Below are 26,866 nucleotides of genomic sequence, written 5' to 3'. Positions count from 1 at the left end.
CAAGCCCTCAGAACCGAGTCAGCCTAATAACAAGCTCGCGTCAGCCAAACACTCTCGAGCTAAGCTTCTACCCACAATGCCCTTCTCCCTGTTACCTCTGATCTCTTTTGCCATGTAGCCGTAAAGCCGCATTTCAACTGAGCTCTCAGCTAAGTGGAAACCTTTTGATATCTTGTGGAAAAATTTGTCTAATTTCTTGTCATTTGTGATTTATATTCATTAATGTTTATATTTACAGTTAGATTTGCATCTTTTTCTCTTCTACTTTTACCTGTTTGGTAATGTTTTAAGTACAATTGGTGGTACAGCCTTCTCTCTTTACCCTTGTGGTATTCCTTGAATACCATCACTGGTATTTCTTTTCTCCTTTCCTTTTTCTGTCTTGTTGTGTGTTTTTGACTCTTTGGATAGATACTGTGTATATTTAGATAGGTTTAGACATAGAGAAAATAGAATTTACATTTTTCTCTGAAGACTTTGATTGTTGTGTTTAACTTTTCATGATATCTGATAAGAAGGGTACAGTAAGTCTCAAGCACTGTACTTCGTGCAATGGTAAACTTCTGAATAGTGACTCTCACGATGATTGCTTAGGGCTGCCCCATCTTTTGGTGGAATCTCCCTTTGTGATTTGTCAAAGTTTCAGCCAGCAGACTCTGAACGAGTGCAAGAATAAGTTCATACTGAAGGGCCTACTTAAGTTGCCCTTTTCAAAGGCCCTTTCTGCGACGGAGGTCTCAACCCCTTCTAGGAAGGATAAGAAAAGGCCTAATTCGGTTCCCTCTTCACCCTCAGGTGACCAGGGTAAGTCTGTGAAACCTCAAGTGCAAAAACTTTCTTCAGAGCATAAATCTGGCTCACTGGCACCAACTTCATCTGCTTCAGGTACTATGACTGTTACTATATTGGCAGCAGCTTCGGCACCAATACTGTCTCCAGCACTGACTACAGACCTCGTTTTGCCTACTTCGGCACAGGGTACTGCTTTGGCACAGTGCACGCCTTTGATGCCTATCTCTGCAATGATGACTGAACCTCCCATATTGGCTCTGAGTGCTCCTTCAGCACCAAGCTCTTTTATACCCCTGACAAGAATGGATTTGACCCCACTGCTTCCTGTCTCCAAACTTAAGACATCGGTGCCAGTAGATTCCCCACCACGGACCCGATACTCTCCATACATAGATCCGTTTCTAGGCCAAGTGTACAGCCTATTCCTAGATCGACCTGACTCTCCATCGGGAGTATCCACTAGATCCACCAGGAGCCTTTCAGAACTTGATGTGGTGCGTCTTGTGGATCAGCTGTTGGCTGCCAGGGGGACACCCACACCTTCCAGGGCCCATTCTCCTGCAGGATTTGGGTTGACTTCTCCATGGACTCAATGCTATTCTCCTCCTTTGACCATTCTGGTTCCAAAGCCTCCTGCTCCGACGTCCTTTTCAGAACCCCCTCTCCTGGCGCCTGTAGTGGAACTCACTGAGGCTCTGGGACCATTCTTTTGGTCCTTGGTTCCTGCTGAACCTGTCCGTCCTTCCTCAACCCCATGATTGGGCTGCAGGCTTTTCGGTTTGTGGCATGGTTCAGAGTGTTTCTTCGGTTCCGTCCTTGGTGCTGGGAATTTTGCCTGCATCGATCCTGCTTGAGGATCCATCCTCGGGACTGGGTTTGGCGGAACGGGGTGTGACCCCAGTTCCGAGGTTGTCCTTCTCAGTTCTGAGCTCCCATCCCTCTTTGGGCGGACCTGCTTTCCATGGGATGGAGAGGGCACTTGCTTATGGAAGCCTTCCGCCGACATTGGAACCCCAGATTTTTCCCCCTGTACTACAGCTGCCACAGGCCACCTCTCCGGGACACTAGGCAGGGAAGCAACAGGAACCCCCTGTATAAGGTACCCACTCTTCCGAGTCTTCCTCAGCAGCCTTCACTGAGGAGCCCCCACAGAAGAGATAGTGCAAGAGGAAGCACGTAGACTCACCTGAGGAGTTCCTAACAGAGGACTCAGATTTCGATGACAGTGAAGGGTCCTCACAGTCACCCCCTAATTATGTCTCCTTTGGAGACATCCTTGAAATGCTGAAACAGAGGGTTGACTGGAAGCCCACTAATCCTTCTTCTGAGTCTATGTTCTTGTAGGCTTTCTGTGCCCGGCCTTCTACCTTTTGGGTGACCCTGCCTGCAGATGACCTAATTCAGCTTGTGGTGCAGTGCACCTGGAAGAACCCTGATTCTGTTGAGGCAATCCCTCTGAGACCCAAAAAGATACTTTCTCCACCTGAGGAAAACCCACATTGGTCCAGAGGTTTACCAGTCAATGCTATGGTGGTGGCGGTGGCCACAAAAAAGGATCAAGCTGAACAGAGTCCTACTGTCCACCAGCCCAACAGGGAGTCCCAGGCCGTGTACAGAATGAGGAAGCGAGTCTTTGCATTAGCGACCTTTGCCATATGGTCCCTGAACTACCTGGCACATTTTACAAGGCTCCAAAGAGACTTGATCTCCAAACTCTCAGGAACACTCACAGGGCAGGTGTCTGATGAGGTAAGGGACAAAGCTGGCTCGCAGCTTGCAACCCTGGAATCAATCTCCAACTCATCCATGAGGCTGCTTTTACACGCAAACAAAGGGGTGGCTAGAGCTGCGGGTTCAGGCATAGTTATGAGACATCATGTCTGGATGCACATTTGCGACCTTGCGGATCCCTTCAAGTCTTACTTTCGGAATGCTCCTATCGAAGCATCTTCCCTGTTTGGCTCCAAAGTAAAGGACACTCTGGCCATTTGTGAGCAGGATGGTAAGACCCTGTCGGCCTTAGGTCTACGTTTTTCCAACCCTCAATGTTCCTTTTCCAGGAAGCAGAGGAATAGGAAGATGTGGCACAAAAAATCTCAGGGTCCTTTCCGTGCCACATGTGATGATGATACCCCCAGGGGCAGAGGGGGTAACAATTCTGGAAGATGATCCTATTGAGGCAGAGGTGGCCCACGTAACCAAGGCCCCAGATACTCCTTCTCTGGGCAGCCTTAACAGCACTCCTGAAAGTGGCCCGATTGCTTTCCTCTGGAAGCAGTCAGGGGTTGTTTCTCTCTGCACCAAGCTGCCTGGGACTCTATTACCACCGATCGTTGGGTGCAAAATATCATTAACAGAGGTTACACCATTCCCCTCATCACTTATCCAAAACTTTGAACAAAACTTCCCAATGTTCCACCCAGTAAGAGGGGAAGAAGCAGCTTCAGAAATAAAAAAGCTGTATCAAAAAAGAGCCATCAACTAGCCCCACCAGACGAATGTGGATCCGAATTTTACTCAAGATTCTTTTTGATGTCAAAGAAGACAGGGGAGTGGAGATCCATTCTGGATCTCAGCAGTTCGAACAAGTCTGCTGCCCAAACCAAATTCTGGATGGTCACGGTTCAGTCCATTCTCCCTTTTCTAAGGGAGGGTGATTGGATGTGCTTGATAGATCTCCGGGATGCATATTACCACATCAAAATGGCCAAATGCTCCATGAGTCTACTTCGCTTCTGACTAGGAGCCAATCATTACCAGTTTTGTGCCTTGCTGTTCGGTCTCTCTATAGCCCCCAGAATGTTCACAGAAAGCATGGCAGTGGTTACAGCTCACTTGAGACTGCAAGGATTCTGGGTGTTTCCATATTTGGACGAATGGCTCCTTACTGCCCCCACCAAGCATCTTCTGGTAACAGCCCTGCAATACACCCTTTCTCTGGCAGAAATTTTGGGGATAACTGTGCACTGGGGGAAATCCAACCTTTCTCCAGTCCAGCAGAAAGAATTCATCAGAGCAGTCGACACCCGATCCTGCCTGGTGTCACTCCCAGCTCACAGACTCCAGAGATTGAAGCTTCAGCTCTGGGTGATAACTCTGCCAAAACAAAGTCTCAATGAGAGAGTTCCTAGGATCCACGGTAGCTTCCATACCAATAGTGCCTCTTGCGAAACTGCACATGCAAATTTTCCAATGGCTTCTTCTCTCTCAATGGTTCCAGAACCATCGCCCTCTATGTTTTCAGATTCAGATAACCAACTCTTGCAAGCAGGACCTTCTTTGGTGGATGATGCCAGACACAGAACTTTGGAGCCGCCCATTCCAGCCCCTTCAGCCCAAGGCCATTGTGACCACGGATGCTTCCCCGATAGTGTGGAGGGGGGCATTTCCAGGGAAAGACAATCCAAGGTGCATGGTCCAGGTTGGAGGTCAACCTGCATATCAACGTTCTAGAACTGAGAGCAGTGCTGTTAGTGTTGCAAGCATTCCAACTGGTTCTTTCTTCTGGAACGATTGCAATTCAGTCAGACAATATGTCAGTAGTCTGGTATATCAACAAGCAAGGAGGAACCAAGTCCTACCCCGTGTCGAGAGGCCATGAGAATTTGGCAGTGTGCGATAGCTTCCAACCACTTTCTGATAGCAAATCATATCCCGGGGAGCTTCAATGTGATTGCAGACAAGTTGAGCAGATGTATTCTCTTGCCCCACAAGTGGTCTCTCAATCCCGAAGTAGCGGCAGAAATTTTCAGCCATTGGGACCAGCCTTGCTGCAACCTCTTTGCCTCTCCATCAAACAGCTAATACAGCAGCTATTTTGTCCTATTCCCCCCAAAGGGGGAGTCCCCGAGGGATGCGCTAATTCATGATTGGCCCACGGGACTTTTTTATGCCTATCCCCCCATTCCTCTGATTCCACAATTCATAGAGACAGCTATTCAGTTGAAATGCAAAGTGATCCTCATAGCCCTCTTTTGGCCTCGACAAGTTTGGTTCCCCTTCCTTCGGCTTCATCTATTATATCCACTGTGGGTTCTGGACCCTCTTCCAGACCTGATTTGTCACCCCCAAGGGTTGAGTCACCAGAAAATCTGTCCAGTCTCAAGCTGACACTTGGTTTCTCCACTTCCGTTAGATGCCAGGCAGGATGATCTCACCTCACCAGTTCGTGACATTATTCTGGCCTCTCATAAACCATCCACAAGAAGACTATATCGGAACAAATGGAAAAGGTTCTCTATTTGGTCAAAGGAAAGATGTTAGATCTGTATTCGTCTCCAGTCACAGCGGTCTTACAATATCTAAGCTTTTTTGAAGATGGAGCCGCAGCCTTTACCATACGAGTACATCTGGCAGCGATTTCAAATTACCATAATGGGCTGGATGGTAGTCCTCTCATATCACTGCACTTTATGTAAAACTTTTCTCAAAGGAGTTTCTCACATTAGACCTTCAATCAGACACCCTATGGAGCCATGGAACCTCACTTTAGTTCTCCAGTCTTTGACTCAACACCCCCTTGAACCCACAACAAAATGTGACCTCAAATTCTTGTCATGGAAATCTCTCTTCTTGGTAGCCATCATGTCAGCCAGACGGATTTCGGAGTTACAGGCACTGTGCACCAAAAGACCCTATCTAATCTTCCACAAGGACAGAGTATCACTCCAGATGAACCCATCCTTTCTTCCCAAAGTTGTTTCTGACTTTTCCATCAATCAGTCTATTGACCTACCAGTATTTTTCCCAAACTTTTCTAATAAAGGAGAATACTGCCTACATTCCTTGGATGTACACAGGCAATTGAGATTTTATTTAGACAGGACCAAAACAATACATAAAACTGACCAACTTTTCATTTCCTTTTCTGGGCCAAGAATGGGAAATTCTCCAAGGTCACGTTATCAAAATGGCTAAGGGACTGCATACGTTTCACTTATTCATTTGCAAATGAACCTATGCCACAGAATATTAAAACGCATTCCACTAGATCTATGGCAACTTCTGTAGTCTTCCATTCCAGGGTGTCTATGGATGACATTTGTGCAGCAGCCACTTGGGCTAAACCCCACATCTTTATCAATCATTACAAATTGGATGTGGTCTCCAGAGGGAGAGCTGCCTTTGGCTCAATGGTACTCAGGAATGTTCTTCCATAAGGGCCGCCCAAGGATCTCAAGGTAGCTGGGGATTCTGTCCCACCAATGATGAATGGAAAGAAGATTAACATCATCAGATAGAGAAGTTATGTCTTACCATAATGTTCCATCTGTGTTGTTGATATTCTTTCATTTATCACTTACCACCCTTTTTCCCCTGCCAAAGGCTCCTGGGGGATACTTTGGGTCCAAGTGGTGTCTTAGGGCATTTGCTCAGAAATGGCCTCTGCTTTACTTGTATAACATGGGCAAATTCAATGTGAGGTAACAGGGAGAAGGGCATTGTGGGTAGAAGCTCAGCTTGAGAGTTTTTGGCTGGTGCAAGCTTGTAATTAGGCCAACTCGGTTCCAAGGGCTCGGAACTGAACCCATCGGTGATAAATGAAAGAAATTCAACAACACAGATGGAACATTATGGTAAGACATAACTTCTTCTTTTAAATTCAAGTTTCGAGTGAATAATTTTAATTCAGTGAGGGTTTTTACAATGTACCTCTTGTTTGCCGGTAAAAATTTGACACCCTACCTTAGAAGAGAAAAAAAGTTTTTATCAACTTTCAAATTAGTATAATTAAATATGTTAAAACCCTGACAATTTAATAGTTTTCCATCAAATGTTGTTATTACAGAATTCTCGACTATATGTTCTAAAATATTCATTTGTTGTAACTGCCTTTCCTTCATCTGTGTCCCTGCCCTTTGTATATCTGTTCCCTCTGTTCCAAGAGAAACCCTAAAACATTACCATTTGGTCTGTTTTTAATTTTATTCTGAAGCCTCTCAGACCTCCTCAAGCGTGGGTACTCCTGCTCATAGTCCACATCAATTTCCTTGTTGTATACAGGGTCCCTATATCTCTTGTTCTGGTCCCCATTAATACTACACACTCTATCCATCTCCCTTGTATTAAAAACCTCATTATCTGTTTCATATGATTTAGGAAAGGGATATGCCACCTTATCCCTATATTCACTTTCATCCTTGAGCAAATTCTTTTGTTTACATTTAAAATTCAATTCTGCCTGCTGTTCATCTTTGTGAAAAATGACATCATATTTAGCAGAAAACATCCCAAATTGCACATCTTTATCCACCAATTCATTTAACTTATCAATTTCAATCATTAGTTCTTTTATTTTATTGTTGTTAATTTTAATGATAAATTCCATCAACTCTATGCCATGGACAGTCAAACATTTCTAAAAGTTCATCAAACTCTGTTTGTCCTTTCTTTAACTTGTTTGGGAATTTGTATATTCTCAAACCTCTCGCGACTCTTTATTTTTTATATTTTCCCATAAATATGCAAGGTCACATTGAAGATTATGTACCTTCATTAACTTAGTTTCGAAATCATTCAGTCTCTTCTGCATGTCCCTGTTGTCGTGAGGCTGTAAATCCATACCAAAGGTATAATCTACTTTTAACCAGTCTTGAAATTTGTTAGAATGTTCCCGTTTTGAATGTTCCACCCAAATCTGACCAGAATGAATAGAGTTTTGTGTTGAACACTCTGTCGCAGAAGCCATTGTTCCCGGAATCACTCTACTGTTAACCTTTTCCTGGCCAATGACACTCAACCCTGTTTGGGAAGCTGCAAAGGTTCCTGGGAACTGTAGTCTTTCCAGTGAATGTTTAAGTTGAGTAACACGGTTGGTTAAAGTCATTACCAATTGCAACAAATTGCCCCTGTTTTGGGTTAAACTTTCATTATTCAAAGTTTTTGGAGCACCATTACCATCCAAAGGCAAGCAGTTTGCACCCGATTCCATCATTAAGATTTCCACATCACAAGCAAAGTCAATTGATATCCAAAACCGTAGGGTGGTCCTGTAGCACTCACTCCACACACTGAAAGAAATGACTCAGAAAACACACTGTGTTCACGAGGTTATAAAACAAGGGAAACTATTAATACCTTGAGCAGTGTCCAGCTAGAACCACCACAAATGGACCAACAAATGGAAAAAATAAAACTTTCAGAATCACAATCCAGTCATATAGTAATCCAGTCAAGCGCATTGATCCAAAGACATCAGGATTTCATCAGAACCATGCACTTTACATTTTGACTTCCTTATATACAACTGAAATTCAAACCACACCTATCAATTAAAAGTTTAATAAACATATTAACTCTTATCTAATTAACTTCTTTATACAATCCTTAGCTACAAAATCAAAGTTTTTTTTTTTTTTTAAATGGGCATTAGTGAACAAAAATCAATCATTTATTACTGGGACAAGTGTAGCATCAAATCTGAGCTGCCACTAGAATTCCATCTTCTCTAGTTTGTTCTCCCAGAAACCACCCCTAATGTCCTTTTCCACTATTTGTAGTATCCCAAAATGAAAATTTGAATCTTCTTCTTTCGGCTTTTCCCGGTTAGGGGTTGCCACAGTGGAACTCTGGTCCGCTAAATATTGGCAGTAGATTTTTACAGTGCCAAGGTGCCATCTCGATACCCAACCTTTAACGAAGGCATGCCCATTCACGCATGTCTTTCGAAGGCCACTTGACCGCGGGGAGGACATGCAGACTCCACACAGAAGGTGCTCCAGCCGAGAATCGAACGGGAGAACCTTGTGCTGTAAGGCGACAATGCAACCGCTGCACCACCGCGGCAATATTATATATAATTTGAATAACACATACATGTATGTATCAAACCTTATACTCTAGCTACACTGCTTTCTGTATTTGTCTTAATTGTATCATTAAACATTCTAAGACATTTTTTTACATATATGATTTTTGCCCCTGTTCTTGACGACCATTAAGTCTGCCCTGCAGTTGGACTCATGCCCATTTATTCTCTAATGGAGGGGACAGCCATTGGGGGGTGCTATGCTTGTATACTGGTAATGAGGACATTACTAGTGAGCCTAACCCCCTCCTGTAGGTGGAATGAAATGCGACCCACATCACACTGGGAGCCTCATCACTTTCCCCTATGCAACTACACACTCCCATGAACTTGCTCAATGAAAGCAAATCACCAACTAGCAATTTGGTGCAACACAAGCAAACTCCCAGGTCTCAGGCCTACCTACTTCTTCTGAAGAACTGCTGCAACAGACACCAGGCTTGCCCTCCTCCTATGAAAGGCACACCCACTCTCCCTGACAGCTTCGTCAAACACCAGAGTTACTAACTGAACTCAAGTCACTTGAGCTGTACTTGTCCTTCTATTCCACTGGAGCTGGCCCACAACTATTTTATACAAAAACAGTTCACCTATCATTTTGAGTGGTTTGAAAAAGAGGGATGACAATGTGCAGGATGTGACAGATCTCATTCTGCATGGGTGTTACAGCAGTGCAACTTTGTTCAACTAAAAGCCTAGTAAAATCTGTATCAGCTAAAGAGCCTCCTCTAATGTTAGATGCCATTCTGTACTTCAAAGAACACACTTTAACTATATCAAAGACCTTATAACTCTTTGTTTATACCTTTTTTTAAAATAACAGTGTAGTTTCTAAGTGACTTTTACTATGGCTATACTCTGCCTGTAAATTACCTGCCATTTGTGAAAATCTAGTATGGTGATGTTATAAAGTTATAAAGGCAGTACTATAAAATAATCAAGATGCAAACACTTCACATTTGGTAATCTTTTTTTAGATTAATAATCTATTGTTAGAAAGAGAGCTTTAGTAAAAGACAGCGTTTACAAGGAAAATAAGATATTAGTTTTAGAAAGAGGCCTTTCGAAATAAGGCACTAATTATTAGAAAGGTGTAACAAATACACTTCAGGAAGGACAGGTCAGCTTACTCTCTGGTTTATAAATAAAAGTACTACTAGCATGTATTCCTTGCATATGCAGGATACTTATTTACGTCCCAAATTTAAAGTTTATCAGCATGCAAGTTTTCCTCCCACACAGTGAAAAAATATATATCATTGTATACATTAACTTCTGCTCTAGGCATCTTACCTATTAAAACTGAGAAGAAAAACTGTGTTATAGGAATATTTAAGATTGGTGACGTAAGGTTCAGGAACCAGTTTGGTGTCATAGGGAAAAATCTTAGGAAAAGGAGAAAGAAGAACAAGCTTTTGCGGTTCTCTTCAACCTATCGAAAAATAAGAAAACAAAAATGAATAGGAGAATGCATTAATTCTGAATACAGTTACAACATGATGAGATAATACTGTTCATACTCATTCTGGATATCTGATTAGTGTTTTCTTTCCTTCACCCACCTCCTTCTCGTCCCACATTGACTACAAGAATTTAAAAGTAATATCAGTAGTTTTGCATCATGTCATATCATCTGAGCTGCTGAGGAAAATAATTTAGAAAGGCTGAAAATTAGGTAAAACATACAGGAAATGGTTGAATTTCTGGTTAAAGAGAGACAGTGATATACTTAACATCAAGCAAAAGGTAACAGAAAAAAATTCATAAACAAAATGCATGAACATGTTTTTTTTTTTACAGGGCAACAGCAGTGAACTTAGTAGGATTCTGTAAAAACATGGTATCATATTATGCACCTATTTAAAAAGGATAACTCACTCCCCACTAACAGGTATTTCTCCCCTGAAGTTCATATTTATGTACTGGATGCAAGGCAATCTGAAGCTCTAAACACTAGCCTTGTACATGCTTAGAGAATATTCTGGCCAGGACTCCACTGAAAATAGGTCTTCCTAGCTGGGCACTCTAATTAATACATGTAAATAAATTAAAAACAAAATGTAAATAATAGTAAAGGAATGCTCACCTACACACTAAGTAGTGAGCAAAATTATGTAGATTCCTCATATGTAAAAAGCACAAACCTACAAAGATATGCATTTTTTATAAATTTCACACGTACTTCAGCAAATTCTCCACAAGCAAGGAGTCAGTGAACAAATTCAGTCAGCTCTGCTGTTACTTTTTGCTTCCCTTGATGGACTGGTTTCAGCATCTGGATTGCACAGTACATAACTTTTATGGAGTGCCTAGACTGAAATATCTGACTGTTCTCAAGTTTTTTAATTTTATTTTAACGCTATTCATATTTTAACTGAGCAAGTGAAATGGCCCTTCTGAGACTCCTCTCAACCATGACCAAGGCCACAACTGCAAGTGAACGTAGGACATACGTAGACATTTTTTAGTGTCACTTTTCCAACAGGATCGTTCTTTTGGAGGTATGAGGAAACTGAAGTATTCTGATAAAATCCAGGGTGACAAAATGAAAATGCAAATTAAACACAAGCAGTGATGAGAGGTCGACTTAACTCTAAACCCTGCATCTGCGATGCAGATATGTTTCCGCTAAGATGCCGCGCCACCATGTTTGTTTTATGGTAGCTGCCTTTCATTTAATGCAAAATTAATGAGGCATAAAATGTTCACTGCAAGACCTTTGAACTTGATTTTATGTACTGAAAGAACTGATACATGAAACACTGATTTGGTGACTGGACTTTTATCTTTTTTTCTGTTTATTGCAGTCACCAATTGAAATAACTTGAGTCTGCATTGTTTTTGTTTGCTTACACATCACAACATTTTGTTTATACACAAAAAGTTACCAGGAGTGTAGATGAGCACTTTTTCCATTATATTTCCCAGGAAGACAACTGCTTTTGCTACATTTCTGAACTAGATAAACATATATCTCGTAGTCAAGCAATGCAAATACTTGTTTGAGCTGTGGCTCAACTCATTCCTTAAATTAAATATACACATGGAAACTATTAACAAGTTGAGGAAACAAATTATGGAATGCTAAAAACTTACTAACCTACTCTGTCTGAAGCCAGAAGAATGAATGAGTTAGGTAAACTGATCTCCAAATTAGAGTATGCCCTACTACATAGTAAAAACTGCTCTAAACCAAATCTGAAGGTTCAATGTCATATCTGAACCCCCCAAAAAAATCAAAGAGTCAACTGAGTTCATGGCATGACAGGTCCAGTTGGTAATGAACTATTAAGCTCAAAGGAGTTACCAGTGCAGGGAGATTGAGAAATGATCACCACCTACTCAGAGTGAAAATAGCTTGATGAGTAATAGTTCAGCTCAACCAGAATTGTCTTTTGTGAATGATCCTCATACAGAGACCTTCTTCTGGTAGTCAAGCTGCTCAAAGGGACAATTCTAATTCATATACGACATAAACTAGAGGTTTGGAAGTCCGATTAAAATAATGATTTGTTAGAGTGACCATACATATTGTATAAATGTCAAATATGCATTTTCTCAAATCAAGCTTTTCTTGGCTCAGCTATACAAGATACACAGAATACAGACATAGAGTAATACTGAACCAGTAAATACAATGTGTGCATTATACACACAATTTTGTGTCTTGAAGGAAGGTACTGCTACTAGACTGGTGTGTCCTCTGATCCTGTATTCTGAGTCAGTCTGAAGTAAAACTTCGTGGTGTTAACAATGAAGTGTACTAACTCTTACTTGTTCATATAGCCAATGTACATACTTTCATGTGTACATGTACTACAGACTACACTAGCAAGTTAAGTATTAAGCAGCATATCACTGTAAGCTTCAAACATGCCCAGCTGAACTATGAGAAGATGCCAAGCAGTAGCCATATATCCCTAAATCAAGAGGAGGCAGAACTCTGACACAGACACCTGATTAGGAGCCAGACAGTAGAGATTTGAAATGAAGATATGAAAATGTTGATGCATTCCTGGAATAATACAGCCAACTGTAATGTATAGTGAAGACTTGCACCAAAATGAGGTGGCTACGGTGCAAAGACCTCCATGACCAAGAAGCCCAACATTTCTGAAATAAGCACTGGATTCAGCTCAGTGAATAAGCACTGTCAGTAGTATCAAAAAGTGGATAAGCAAATGTCAGTGGAATTGGTAATTCATTTGGGCAGGTTCCATTCAGAAAATTTAACCTCGTCCTCATCAGGAGCAGACAGAATGATTAACTCATCAGTCTTCCTGACGTTATGCACACTAAATAGGTAAAACCCTAAACACTGTGGGACATCCAAGGCTTAAACAAGTCTCCTGCAGAGTTTAGCATAAGAAAGAAGAGGGATATTGATGAACCACAGGGTGAGTGATAAGGGTCTATATCACAGCGTTGAACTTACAAAAGTTCGATCGTTGTAATATCGAAATGTTATGTTCGAAACCCAACAAAACCGAAAGCACAATACAGCTATTTTTTTCCCAGGGAAAGAAAATCGCTGTTCCATGACCAAAAAAAAAAAAACAATCTTTAACCTAAACTGAAGTAAGGGGCTTCTCCCCTCACACCCAGCGCCGAGATCGCACCACAGTGGAGGAAATAGCAAAGCCCTGAAAATGGCCCACCCATTTTTTTCTCTGGGAAAAAAAATTGATGTGCTGTGGCTTTGCTATTTTCCACTTTCAGACTTTAGGGTTCATATTACAACGTCTGAACTTGTTTTAGTTCAACGTTGTAATATAGACCCGAGTGATAACATCCTACACCTTTGAAAGGAAGCAAGGCAAGGATTAGTTCTGAAGGACACTAGTCCTTTCAGTTCAAAGAAATTATTACAGATTAAAACTTGAAGCTTACGTATTTATACTGTTGCAATGACTATGAGAAGCAAGTTCCTCCAAGAGACATTTCTTCTGATGAGCCAGGCTGTTGGTCGACACTTACAATGAAAAATTAAGTCTCAATGAGGAGAAAAGGCAGCGTGATGACTCAGTGGCTAAGATCTCTGCCATGCAGCACCAGGGTTCATTCCTAATCTCTGGTTGCTGTCTGTGTGAAGTTTGTATATTCTGCCAATACCCACTTGGAGTTTCTGTGGATACTTTGTTTTCTTTCCATTTCCCAAAAACATGATGGCTGGCTGGCTTAAAGTGCCCATAAAGACTGCATTTATCTCTGCCTTGTGGCCTTAGTCATATCTGGAACAAGTCCAAGATTAACAGTTAACTTACCCAGTTCAAATGAATTAAAAAGTTCTTTATAATTGTTTGACTATATTCTGTGCCAAAGCCCTATCCTCCACCAGGTCATAATGTATAGAGACTGTGGACACAATCATCCTGACCATGGAATTACACAGACTAGGATTAAACCATTTTTTAAATCAAGTCATACAAACCTAAAAGTTTACCACCTGAGATGGAAAAAGCACTTGTCAGTTTAAATGGAGAACCATTTCTACTATGTAGCATAAGTTTTCTTGCAGGTTTCAGCACATGCAACATTTCCACAAAAAGTCTACTTGAAAGAACAGAAATAGTAAAGAAACTAAGTCCCAAATTAATAGCAACTGTCCTACCACAGACTTGATGCATCCAGAGCCAGGAAATGGAATATGTCAGAAGAACAGCCGAAAGCAAAGTCCTTCAGGTCACCAGTAAGACACCAGGATATGCCTTGGCCTTCTTATTCTCAAATCTGTAAGCAGATGAGAAATTAGAAGGAATAGTAGAAGTCAAAAAAGGAACATCTGTCTTCACTTCATGGAGATCACATCCCCTTTCAACTGCCCTCTATCTCCTGAGCTAAGGTGGAGCTCATAAGAATACTAAAGACTACTAAAGAACCTGTGTATAATGATGATTAATTCCACCAGGATGTTAATCCTCACCAAAAAAAAAAAAAAAAAAAAAAAAAAAACAACTTATACATCTTCCCTGCAGTAAGCGTAGAAGTGTACATATTCTTTGTTTGTTCAATTACCTAATTACTAACTGGCCATATGGAACCAGAGGAGGGGACTCCTTGTATATGAAGCTGCACAGGACATAAAAAGCTAGAACCACAGCTCTCAAGACTTGGAAGCTAATGTGCAACCATTTTTTAAAGCTGTTTCAAGTACCCTGGACCATGGTTGCCATGAAGTCAGTTCTCCAAACTAACAGTGATGTATATGTAACCACAAGCTAAGTTGGAATAGGCAGGAGAAAGGGAAAACAACTATAGGTTGGTGGAACATGATCATCAATCCAAGAAGCAGTGGCACACGTCTAAACCCAAGACAGATATGAAAAGGAACAGTGACTTTCCAGCTGTTGGTGCAGTGTTCAGTGAAGAACTCAAAGAGATGAATAGTGAAAAAGTAAACACTGCAGCTACCATCAGATGCCAGCAAATGAGTCTGTGTTGTCACTCAAAAGGATGGCATTTTAGTCCCAAATAATCTCCAGGAAAGAAAGAAGAAGAACTGAATTAAAATAAGGATGACCTAAAGTCCTCTGTACTGGAAGAAATACTTTTTCATTTAACAGTCACTAGAAACTTCAACTGCTCCAATTCCAGTGTTAAGGCTGTGGCAACAGATTCATTTTTTAAATAAGAAACATCTTTATTAAATTATAACTTATGACGACACAGGTAATTATACACTTATATAAATGAAAACAAACCAGTCTTAGCTGCAAGCATTTTACATTACAAACCATATCTACATAAATTTAATTGCAAACATTATACATCATGTATAATGTATCCAATCACTGTCAGTCAAACATTACATAATGCCTTCTTTAAAACCTCATTCCTCCCCTGTATGTATTTTTCCCACAATTTCCATTTTTTCCTATGTAATTTGATCTTATCCTTTTCTAAAGATCCCAATTCAAGTTGTTTTATCTCTCTTACTGTACTCACTACTTCTAACGAAGTTGGTTTAGACTTTGATTTCCATTTTCTAGTAATTGCTTTTTGACAGCCACCATAATTAGACTCAGCAAGGCCTTACTATATCGAGGCAATTCCAATTCTACATCTTATCTCAGAAAAATCATTTCCCTAGTTATACCAATTTGCTCACCTATCATCTATGACAGAGATGTCAACAGGGAATCTTTAAAGTATGCCAACTCATTATACTCCCTGAAAATATGTTCCCAGTTACCTCTTTCTTCCCCATCACATCTCCAACATTTGCTGTCTACCAGAGGAAAAATTATTTGGAGTCTACCTGGGGTATAAAAATGTATATATAAACATTTCCAAGCAAAAATCCTAAATCTTCCAGATTTTGTTGATATTTGGGAGACAAACATATAACACCCCCATCATTTCTTTGTGAACTGATTATCCAATATCTCTTCCCAATCCTTTCTAACCTCCTCTGATTGATTCTTATACTTATTGTGCAATATTTTATGTGCTCAACTAATTATTTCTTTTTTAACAGCAGCTCATGTTCTAAATTCTACTAAAAACTCTACCAGTGCTGGCATTTTGTTTAGGAACCCCCTATTTCTTTCTCTTTGCCTATACTCGGATATCAATCCTTGACAGGGGAGGCAATCTCTATCCTGCAGTCCAAATAAACTCTTGTTATCTTCACATTCTATTATTTTTTCTCCTTGTAGTTATTTATTCCCCAAAACTTGGTTCCTTTGCTAGTTTTCTCCAATAAATTCCAGCCCCCTCTTGCCTATTGTCTGTATCCCTAATTGCAGTCATCCCTATTGTCAGAATCTCCTTTCTCCATTCCTGTGTTGGCTTAGTTCTTAGAATACTTTCTGCTACTTTATTAATATACTGTTCTGCATAATTATTGTTATTCTCCTTAAAGGTCTGCATCCAAAATCCCAATCTCTCCTTGTTTCTTGAGATTCACTCCTGTTTCATCATCATCTCTTTCCACTTTGAATTATAGGTTTCTGCTTGTACTATGGATAGGAGCCTTAACTGTGTAGCTCTGAAATACACCTTCAAATCGGGTAATCCCAATCCGCCTTGTTCTACTGGAAGAATCAACTTATCTCACTTGAGTCTTACCATCTTCCCTTCCCAAATAAAATCCTTCAGCTCTTTATTACCTGCTGTCCACAACTTCTCCTCTGGTTGGGAAAAACATGCCTGACCTGTGTATAAGATTCTTCTTCTTTCGGCTTTTCCCGGTTAGGGGTCGACACAGCAGATCACCTGTCCGCTCATGATTGGCAGTGGAGTTTTACAGTGTCGAGTTGCCAGCCTGGCACCCAACCTTCCACAGAAAGCACACACATGCACACCTAGGGCCAATTTAGAGTGTCCAATCCACCTACAGCATGTCTTTGGGATGTGGGAGGAAACCCACGAAACCACAGGGAGGACATGCAGACTCTACATAGAAGGCACCCCAGCCAAGAATCGAACCGGAGAACCTCTTGCTGTGAGGCGGCAACGCTAACCTCTGCTCCACCGCGGCCGCGAATAAAAACATTTTAACTGCTTGTGTCTTACTATCCATATCCATATAACAGAGCTTCCAATTTCTCAGTTTTTGTACTATTTTTTAGTCTCTTCCCACATATCCTTAGCTGCCACACCAGAATCATTTTTAATCCATACTCCTAAACACTTTCTCATATCCCCATAAATATGGATATTGCTGAACCAATTTGTGTGCGGGTACATAATTTACCGCTATTGTCTTTGTTTTAGCTTCATTAATTTTGGATCCAGAAAAAATTTTAAACTGTATCAAAATGTTCCACAACAATGTAATGTTCTTTTCTGGTTTTATCAGGAACAATATAGTAACAACAGGAAATAGAGGCAGCTTTTCTTGGGTCTATATTACCATGTCGACAGGGCTGTTCATCGAACACCTGTATGTCGACACATGTACACAAAAATACCTAAATGTCGAACAGCCACAAAAGCGATTCCCCCCCCCCCAGGGAAAAAAAAAATCACTGGGCTGTTGTCGGGAATTTGCGGTTTCCTCCACTGTAGTGTGATCTCTGAATTGGTATATTTAAGTGGGGGGGGAGCACAGCCCCCACTTCATTTTGTCTGTTGGCTTGTTTTGCTTTTTGTTGGCCAGGTGATTTTTTTTCCCTGGGGGGAAAAAAATCGCTTTTGTGGCCATTCGATATTTAGGTATTTTGGTGTACATGTGTAAACGTAAGGACGTTCGATGAACAGCCCTGTCGACATGGTAATATAGACCCCCTTTTCTTGACTACCATACCAGTTATATCCTTGAATTTCTGAGTCCCGTATTTTCTTTGCCAGTGGTTCTAAATATAATGCAAATAACAAAGAGAAAGAGGACACCCCTGCCTAGCTCCTCTGCTCAAGCAGAATTTATCAGAGATGAACCCACTAACTTTAACTTTTGCCTCTGATCCCTCATATAGTCTCCTAATCAACCTTATAATTTAATCAGGGAATGCAAATGCTTCCATTGCCCTGCTCATAAAGTCCTAGCTTACTCTGTCAAATGCCTTCTCTGCATCAAGACCCACCAACAACAGTGGTATTTTCTTACATTCTGCTTCCCTCTGGATCATCAATGTTCTGTTAATGCTGTTAAATGTTTGCCTCCCCGCCACAAAACCACATTCATCCATATCTATCAATTTTGGCATCACTTTTGCCATTTGTTTAGCCTTTATAGTCATAAAGATTTTATAATCATGGTTTAGTATTGAAATGGGCCTATAAGAAGCTGGATCTTACCCTCTGTAGGTATTATAGCTAGCACCGCTTTCTTCCAGGATGTTGGTACTTCTCCTCTTAAAATATTGTTAAACAAAAACCTTCCAGATCTTTAACAGTTTTCCCTCCAAGCTTCCAAACCTCTACAAGAATACCATCTATTCCTGGGGACTTTCCTGTAGATGAGTTATATATCACCATTTTATCTCATCTCCTTCTATCCTGTTAGTAACCAAGTCTCATCTACCTCTAACCTTGGCATATTTAATTTTTCCATAAACATTTCAATTTGTAACTTTTCTTGATATCCATACTTCCTCTACTTTATACAGACTTTCATAGAATTTTCAAAATATTTCAAATATTTCTACAGGATCTCTTGTTATCTTCCTTGTTATAGGCTTCCTAAGCTTGGGGACAGTCCTTTCTACTTTCTGTTGCCTGAGTCATTGTGATAAAAATATTTGTGCTTTAGAGTTACTATCAAAAAATAGTTGCTTAACAACAATCTTTCTAAACTCATGCATATTATTGAGGTAATCCCTTCTTTTCTGTTTAGCATTCTGCAGTTGCTCATCTTCTTGTTCTGTGAGATTACCCCTATTTTGCAATACATTTGTCAGTCCCTCTTAATAATTCTGGTTACTTCTTAGCCATATCTCCCTTTATTTCCACCCTATTTTAAGCTCCACTTTAATTTTATCCCACTCCCTAGCTATATATTCAGAATAAATTTCTCCCTTCTCTAATAGCTCTTGAATAGTTTCCAATACCTATTCCTTAAATTCCTTTCTTTTCAACAGATAGGTGGGAAAGTGCTAGTGTCCCATTTTTATTTCATTACCTTGAGTTTTTGTTTTAGTTATTATTGGTGCATGATCTAAAATAGTTATTGGGTGCATATCAAGAACTTCAATTAAATGCACACGTTCCATTGAAATGTAAACTCTGTCTAGCCTAGCCCAGTTTTTGTATCTTGGGGAATAATATGTAAATTCACTCTGAACTACTAGTGCTGAATTCACATCTTCCACGACAAATATTTTCATAAATTTCTTCAGAAATCTACCATCCTTTGTTAGATTTTTCCCTTCAGGGCCCCACAAACACATCTTCACTGTTGCAAAACAAATTCCAACCCCAGCTATAACAAAATATAGCCTGAACAAAAAACACAACTTCAGGGTAAGGTATCACCTCACAAGAAACTGTATAAAAACCAAAGAAAGAGAGGTAGATACGCCATGGCAATCAAAGCAAACCAGATAAAAGTCAATGCATAAAATGATAATTCCCAAGGTTAACAAAGTCCAAAAGAGTTCTGGATTTTCTTGTTCTGTCACATTTCACATTATAGTTATTGCTTTGTAATTCCATACTTGTCAGTTTCAAAGTTACTGGTTTTATTCCTGTTCATTTCCACCTCCCAAATCATGTCTCTGCTTCATTTCCAAAATATTCTCAATTTTTCTAGTCGACTCTTGTGCTTTTTTCCTTTTCTCAAGCATTTTCTGTAGAAACATTGGAAAAAGTTTCACTGGCACAGAGCACATGTCTTAATAGGGAGTGATTTTGATAATTTAGTACTTTGTGTGCATGCATGTACATGTAGTCAAGCTTGGAAACAGACATGTAGGTCTGGTAGCCTGGGGGAGACCCAGACAAATCTTATGCCAGAAGCTGGGGCTGGTGATGTGGTTACTTCAGGGAGGGAGCAACCTTGAGGCATTGAGCCTGAAGGTGAACCACAGCTGCTGGCAGGTACTGGTATTCCTGTGGACCTGGTGACTGCAAGGACAGAGGTGAGTGTTAGCATCCTTGCTGAAAGTGAGGCACCACTGACAGAAGATACTAGGATTCCTGTGGAAGGGAAGCTGGGAGAGGTTACAAAGATAGAGTTGCGAAAGGCTCAACTTTCAGATCCTACTTTACAAGGCTTGAGAGAGGTAGTTAAGGAGGGACCTGATGCTCAAGGAAAAAGGGAGTCTGTATACTGGAACAATGGGTCACTGTACAGAGTGGATGCCTGAGGGAGGGCTAGAGGGTGAGGTAATACAGCAGCTGGTAGTGCCCAGAACCTGTCTGGCACTTCTAGCCATAGCTCATGACATTCTTTTTGCAGGTCATATGGAGATAAAGCGTACAAAGAGATGCATTGTGCAAAACTTTTATTGACCTGTGATTGCAAAGGATGTAACAGGATACTGCAGAACCTGTAAGCAGTGTCAAAAGGTAGGCAAGGCAGGAGACAAGATCAAGGCTCTGTTGATGCCTTTGCTTGTGACTGAAGAGACATTTCAGAGAGTAGTAATGGATATTGTGGGGCATATGAGTACTCCAAGTGCTACAGTGAAGAAGTATATCCTGGTAGTGGTAGGTTATGCTACTAGATACCCTGAGGCGGTGGCTCTGTCCTCTATTGAGGCAGAGAAAGTGGCAAATACATTGTTAGAAATTTTCAGCAGGGTATGTTTTCCCAGGGAAATACTGACCGACCAAGTTGCCAGCTTTATGTCAGACATGCCGGCTTGTCTGTGGCAGCATTGTGGGGTGAAGCATCTAAAAATCACACCTACCATCCCCAGACTAATGGTCTTGTAGAGAGGTTAAACTCTACATTAAAGACTATACTATGGACATTTGCAGACCAGTTTAAAATGGAGTGGGACAAATATTTGCACCATTTACTATTTGCATACAGAGAGGTACCTCTGGAATCTAAAGGCTTTTCACCCTTTGAGTTGCTGTATGAGCACAGGGTGAGGGGGCTTTTAGATTTGATTCGTGATGAGTGGGAGGGTGTGTGTGAATCCCACAAGGAGTCTGTTGTGGCATTATGTCCTAAACTTCAGGACAAGGCTTAGGAAGCTCATGGGTTTGGTCCAGGAGAACCTGGCAGTAGTCCAACAGCAGAAGAAGGTTTGGTATGACAGGAAGGCTCGAGCCCGAGAGTACACTGCAGGGCACAGGTTATGGTGTTCATTCCTGTCAGACACAATAAGCTGCAGGCAGCTTGGAAGGGACCCTTTGAAGTGGTAAGGAAGATTAGTGATGTTAATGACATGGTAAACTTAGGAGGCAGGGAAGTAAGTTGTACCACATTAACATGATGAAACCATATCATAATAGGCAGGGCCTGGTGCTGAGTATTTGCAGTGGATGGCAGGAGTCGTCTGAGGGGGATCTGGTGATTCATCTTCTCAGTGAGGCTCAGACTGACACCTCTGTGGGAGAGGTAGCAATATTTCAGTGGCTATCCCCTATTCAGGTTAAAGAAATACGAGTAGTGTTACTGGAGTTTGGGGGCATGTTTACTGGGATACCTGGGTACACCCACCTAGTGCAGCACCATGTGTATACGGCACCCGAAAGGCCTATTAAGCAAGCTCCTTATAGGGTGCTTGAGCAAGTCAAGGAGACTGTGAAGAAGGAGATAAAGGAGATGTTGGAGATTGGAGTACTCCAGGAGTCCAGTAGCCCTTAGGCTTCTCCAGTAGTACTGGCACCAAAGAAAGATGGTAGTGTAAGATTCTGCGTATACCACAGAAAGTTAAACAGTTATACAGAGTCAGATGCATACCCCATTCCTACAACAGATGAAGCTTTAGAACAGCTGGGTGGGACTAAGCATCTGATCACTATTGATCTGACCAAGGGATACTAGCAGGTGCTCTTGACTCCCATTGCTAGAGAAATGTCAGCTTTTGTAACACCTTTTGCATTATATGAGTTTACAAAGATGCCCTTTGGGATGAAGAATGCCTCAGCAACCTTCCAGAGATTAGCAGATCATATCTTAGTAGGAGCAGGAGACTATGATTTCTCTTACTTGGACAATAGTGCCATTTACAGTCATTTCTGGCAAGTGCACCTTCAGCATGCCAGGGAGGTCTTAGGTAGATTAAATAGGGCAAGGTTGACCACTAAGCCTAGTAAGTGTCAGGTGGGTATGGCAGAAGTCTCCTACCTAAGACAGAGTAAGGAGTGGTAAGATTAGACCAGAACCAGTCAAAGTGGAGGTTATTCAGGTGTAGCCTGTCTCTGTTACCAAAAAGCAGGTGAGACCATTCCTAGTAGGGTATTATAGAAAATTTGTGCCCAACTATAGTACAACAGCTGCACCCCTTACAAGGAAAAACAAGCCCAATAAGGTAGTGTGGACCACAGACTGTGAGCAGGCATTCCAAAAACAAAGAAGCTTTGGGAGGATCCCTTATGTTAGCCAGCCCAAATTACAGCAAGGAATTTGTTGTGCAGGTGGCTGCTTCAAATTATGGGGTGGGGGCTGTACTCAGCCAAGTTTCCTCAGAGGGAGAAGAGCATCCCGTGGTACCTCTCAGCCACAGATTGCAACCCAGGGAGGAATGTTATGCAGCTGTGGAGAAAGAATGTCTAGCCATAGTACTGGCATTGCAAAAGCTTCAGTCTTAACTATATGGAAGAAAATACATTGTGGTTACAGACCATAACCCTTTAACATGGCTAAATAGAATCAGTAAGCAAATTGCCAAGTTACTGAGGTGGAGCATTGAATTACAAGCCTATGACATGACAGTCCAACACCACAATGGGGTCAATAATGCTAATGCAGATGGACTGTCAAGAATGGGTATGGGTTGATAAATTTTTAGTCAGACCCATTTTTCTCAAGTGACGATTTTCCAGGGTCACTTGAAATTTGAGCTTGAGTCTTCAAAGGGGGAGAAATGTGAGGATGTTAGATATTGTTATCTGTCCTAGCATGACTGGCTGAAGTTTTGTAAATAATTGTAAATTACCCCATGTTACATATGCCAGCATGACTAGCTATAATTTTGTAAAAACGTTTATGCCTGTTGATTATCACCTTGATTTATGCAAGATGTTTGAATGTCAAACAGTGTTCTTCTGGTGACCAAATGTACATGTTTTTGTAAAGAGAATTCTGAATGTATGTTGCCAGACTCAGCTGATCTAGATGTGCTGTCATTGTGTGCCAGAGATGAGAGAACAGAATATTCACAGCAGCTGTTTGTTTACGTTTTAAAGTCTGATGTGAGAGAGTAGAATTCCCATAGCAGCTTTGTGTTTCTTTAAAACAAATCTGCTATAAAAGAAGGTTTTGAGTCAGTTAAGTTCAGTAGTTGTTGTTTTCCAGATCCGTTGTGTTGCAGTTGTTTTCCAGAGTAGGAATTGTTCCAGTCGCTGAGTACAGACAAAAGCCTGAAGTGTGTGCATAATTTCTCATCTTGCTATGTGGAACTAAGCATGTAATCTTGCTTTGCTGAGTTAGTTAGATTAGACAGGGACAATTAATCTTCAGATCATCAGGGAACTACAGCTATTTAGTTTGAGTTTTTTCTAAAATCAATGTGAAATCTATCCTACCGTGTTATTTTCATATTTCCTGTGTGTGAAACTCTGTGGTTTACTGGAATTGTTATTTAGTATTTACAAGTTTTAACTCATTTTATTTATTATTAAATCTTTTACTACCTTTTATTGTGGCTGGTTATTTAATTAATTTTCTTAATAACTTGAGAATGCTTATGCTTATTGTGATAACACCAGGGCCACTCTGAAAAGCCTTACTGGTTGGGATACATGCTATTTGTATCAATATCTATTTTACCCCATACAACTGAACACCCCTTTTAAAGGGTATTGTGGTATCTGACTGGTGGCTGCTGTTACTTTGTAATGAGTCTTTCCCAAGAGTGTGTGTACATGTGAATGTTGGATATTTAAGAGTAAGTGTGTCAGATACCTAGAACTGGGACAAGGTGCTCTGCAGTAGTTAGTGTGGAAATTCATTTGTGGACCTGGAGTGAAGAATATAGTCCACTTCCAAGTTTGGAACCTATTCCCAGTGTACTCTTAGAGGAAAATGTATATTTCTGTCCCTGCTTTTAGTGACACTCTTTTACCAGAGACAGTGGTGAGGACTGAGACTCCTTAGTTACTGCCTTAGGGTAAAGAGGGCTTATCGCAAAAGGTAATAAAGATAACTCAGCAGTAAATAAGGTATGTTCACATTTCAGAGCACTTTATTTTACATACTGAATGAAAGAATCTACTGATCTGTAGGGGATCTGATCAGGATTTATTAACCTGAACAGGAGTTACATAAGAAAATAGCACTGGTAGTTACTGTGAAATGCTGTCAGAAACCTGGACTTAGCAATATGCTACATTTTAAATGTATTTTTTAAATGCACAGCCATTAAATAATTAAATTGCTTCATTTTTAGTTCACAAACAATGCATTTATAAGTGTTTTAAGATGCTTCCACACATTTTACATTTTTAAATGACTATATATTTTACATACATATTTATTTATATGTAAAGTCTGCTCATTAACGCGGACACAAAGTGGCAAAGTGGCAAAGTGTCTGCTGAACATGGATTGTTTGTGTGAGCCAAGAGAAAGGCTTAGGAATCTACTCCTGTATTCTACCAAAAAAACAAAAATAAAGTGGTGTAAACGGCCCAAAATGACCAAAAACTCCAAAAGCAAGGTGCAGAAACGAAGATGATGTACAATCCACTATAGAGCTTTATTCAACCACCAAATCCACAAACCGTATGAAACAGAACGAAAAACGAACACTTGAAAATACATAAATGCCTTAGATATTCCACCATGCATTTTTGTCTCATACATAGACTTCATCAGATGACCAGCCTGTTTCAGGAGGACCAATATTTAAATACAACCAATTAATCAGTTTATTATACAATTAAGTAATCTACCAATATGTTATAAAAGTACTTAAGATCATAATTATACCCATACTTCAAAAAAGCTTGCTAAAATTTATCAAATCAACATTATAGTTCTTTATTCTTCTCAAATTAAAACCCATTAAATAATATTATTATAAAATCTTCAAAAAAGTCATCATTTAAAAAAGTCATTTTTTAAAAAAAGTAGTTTCTAATATAAAAGTATAAATAAAATACAGGATATTCATTTTGTGCAGACCTGTGCCCACTAGTGGCTATGTTTAGGTTATATTTCATATCCCTTTAGAGCTTAGCAGATCTTAGTTTTAACAAAGGTTTAATAGAGATATACTAGTTTAAACCTGGGGGGTCACTTGCTTCTATGGTTATCTGCCACCATAGCTCCCTGTATTCTATTTTATCTTCCCAAGGACCCCCCCAATATCATTTTTAATTTGTTCTAAGACCATAAAACCAAAACTAGCATCTGAACAGGTCCTAGTAGGTTTAAAAAGAGCATTAGTTTCCTTTCCCACTGAAATTTCATAACTATGTTCATAGATCCTTCTTTTTAATTTCCTTTCTGTCTTTCCCACATAGAAGGACCCACATGTCCTGCAAATAGCTAAATATATAATTCCCTTAGTCTCACAATTGTAATATTCAGAGCTATTTATCCACTTTTTTCTACTTTCCAGGTAGTAATTTTCTAAATTTAAAATATATATACATTGGGTACAATGGCCACATTTATATGTTCCCTTCTTACCCCTGTTATTACTACCTACTTGTTTGTTCTCTAAAATAGTTCTGATACAATGGGAATTCTTATAGATCACCTTTTGTGGTATATTGGACAAATCTTCTATGTCCGAGAGGGAAACAAATTTCTCACATTCCCTTAAAAAAATCTTTTTAACATTACTATTTAAAACATTGTATTCTAGTATTAAGGCCTGATTAAAATCCTCTCTAGCCTTTTCTTTGATAAAAATATTACTGTATTCTTTACATCCTAGTATGGGTTTAAATTTGTCAATTCTCCATTTTTCCACTTCTTCCTTTATTTGGGTAATGAAATTCAGAGGGAAGCCCCTCTCTGAAAACATTTTCTGTAGTAACTCACACTCCTTAAGAAAATCACTTTCCGAACTTGTCATACGGCAACCCCTTACAAATTGTCCCTTCACAATGTTTTTCTTACAATGTAAAGGGTGTGCACTTTCAAAATGCAAGAAGGAATTGCAGAAAGTTGGTTTTCTATATATTTTAGTTTCAAAATTTGTACCTACTTTATATACCTCAATGTTCAAATATTGCAGGCTAATGTCAGAAATTTTATATGTAAACCTCAAAAAATTAGTTGTATTACTTATATACATTATAAATTCCTCTAATTTATCTTTTCCAGCTGTCCAAAAAATTACTATGTCATCCAAAAACCTACGATATAAAGACCAACATTTTTCAAATTCAGTATTAAAAATATATTTCTCCTCCCATTTAGCAAGGACCAAGTTCGCATATGTAGGAGCACAGGCAGCTCCCATTGCTACCCCCTGAATTTGTTGATAAAATTCACCGTTAAAATAAATAAAATTATTCTTTAAAATCAAATCCATCAACCATATGTTTACTAGTTTCTCATCCTGTGTTAATATTTTGTCCTCATACACAATCTCCTCCAACATTTCCATCCCCTCCTTGTGGGGAATGGAAGAAAACAAATCAATGATGTCTATGGTTACAAAAAGAAGATCATCATGATATAACTTGTTAGAAATTTATTTTAAAAGGTCTCAGGAATCCCTTAATATAGTATTCCTATGTAGCCATAAT

At 40.0% G+C, this 26,866-nt stretch overlaps 1 protein-coding gene across 2 annotated transcripts in view; it reads right to left on the bottom strand.

Moving 5' to 3' along the window:
• The window catches only part of TMEM41A (transmembrane protein 41A), a 327,557-nt gene that overhangs the window by 96,592 nt on the left and 204,099 nt on the right, over positions 1–26,866 (bottom strand). For both annotated transcript variants that reach the window (XM_044075936.1, XM_044075935.1), the window contains exon 4: positions 9,893–10,031. In XM_044075936.1, coding sequence (XP_043931871.1) covers positions 9,893–10,031 — 139 coding nt within the window. The remainder of the gene's footprint in view (positions 1–9,892; positions 10,032–26,866) is intronic.

The sequence above is a fragment of the Protopterus annectens genome, chromosome 6.part1, assembly GCF_019279795.1.
Source record: "Protopterus annectens isolate FY-2018-M chromosome 6.part1, PAN1.0, whole genome shotgun sequence".
Taxonomy (NCBI): Eukaryota; Metazoa; Chordata; order Ceratodontiformes; family Protopteridae; genus Protopterus; species Protopterus annectens.
Note: the sequence above shows the minus strand (reverse complement) of the source record. Positions and strands in the feature narration are given on the sequence as shown.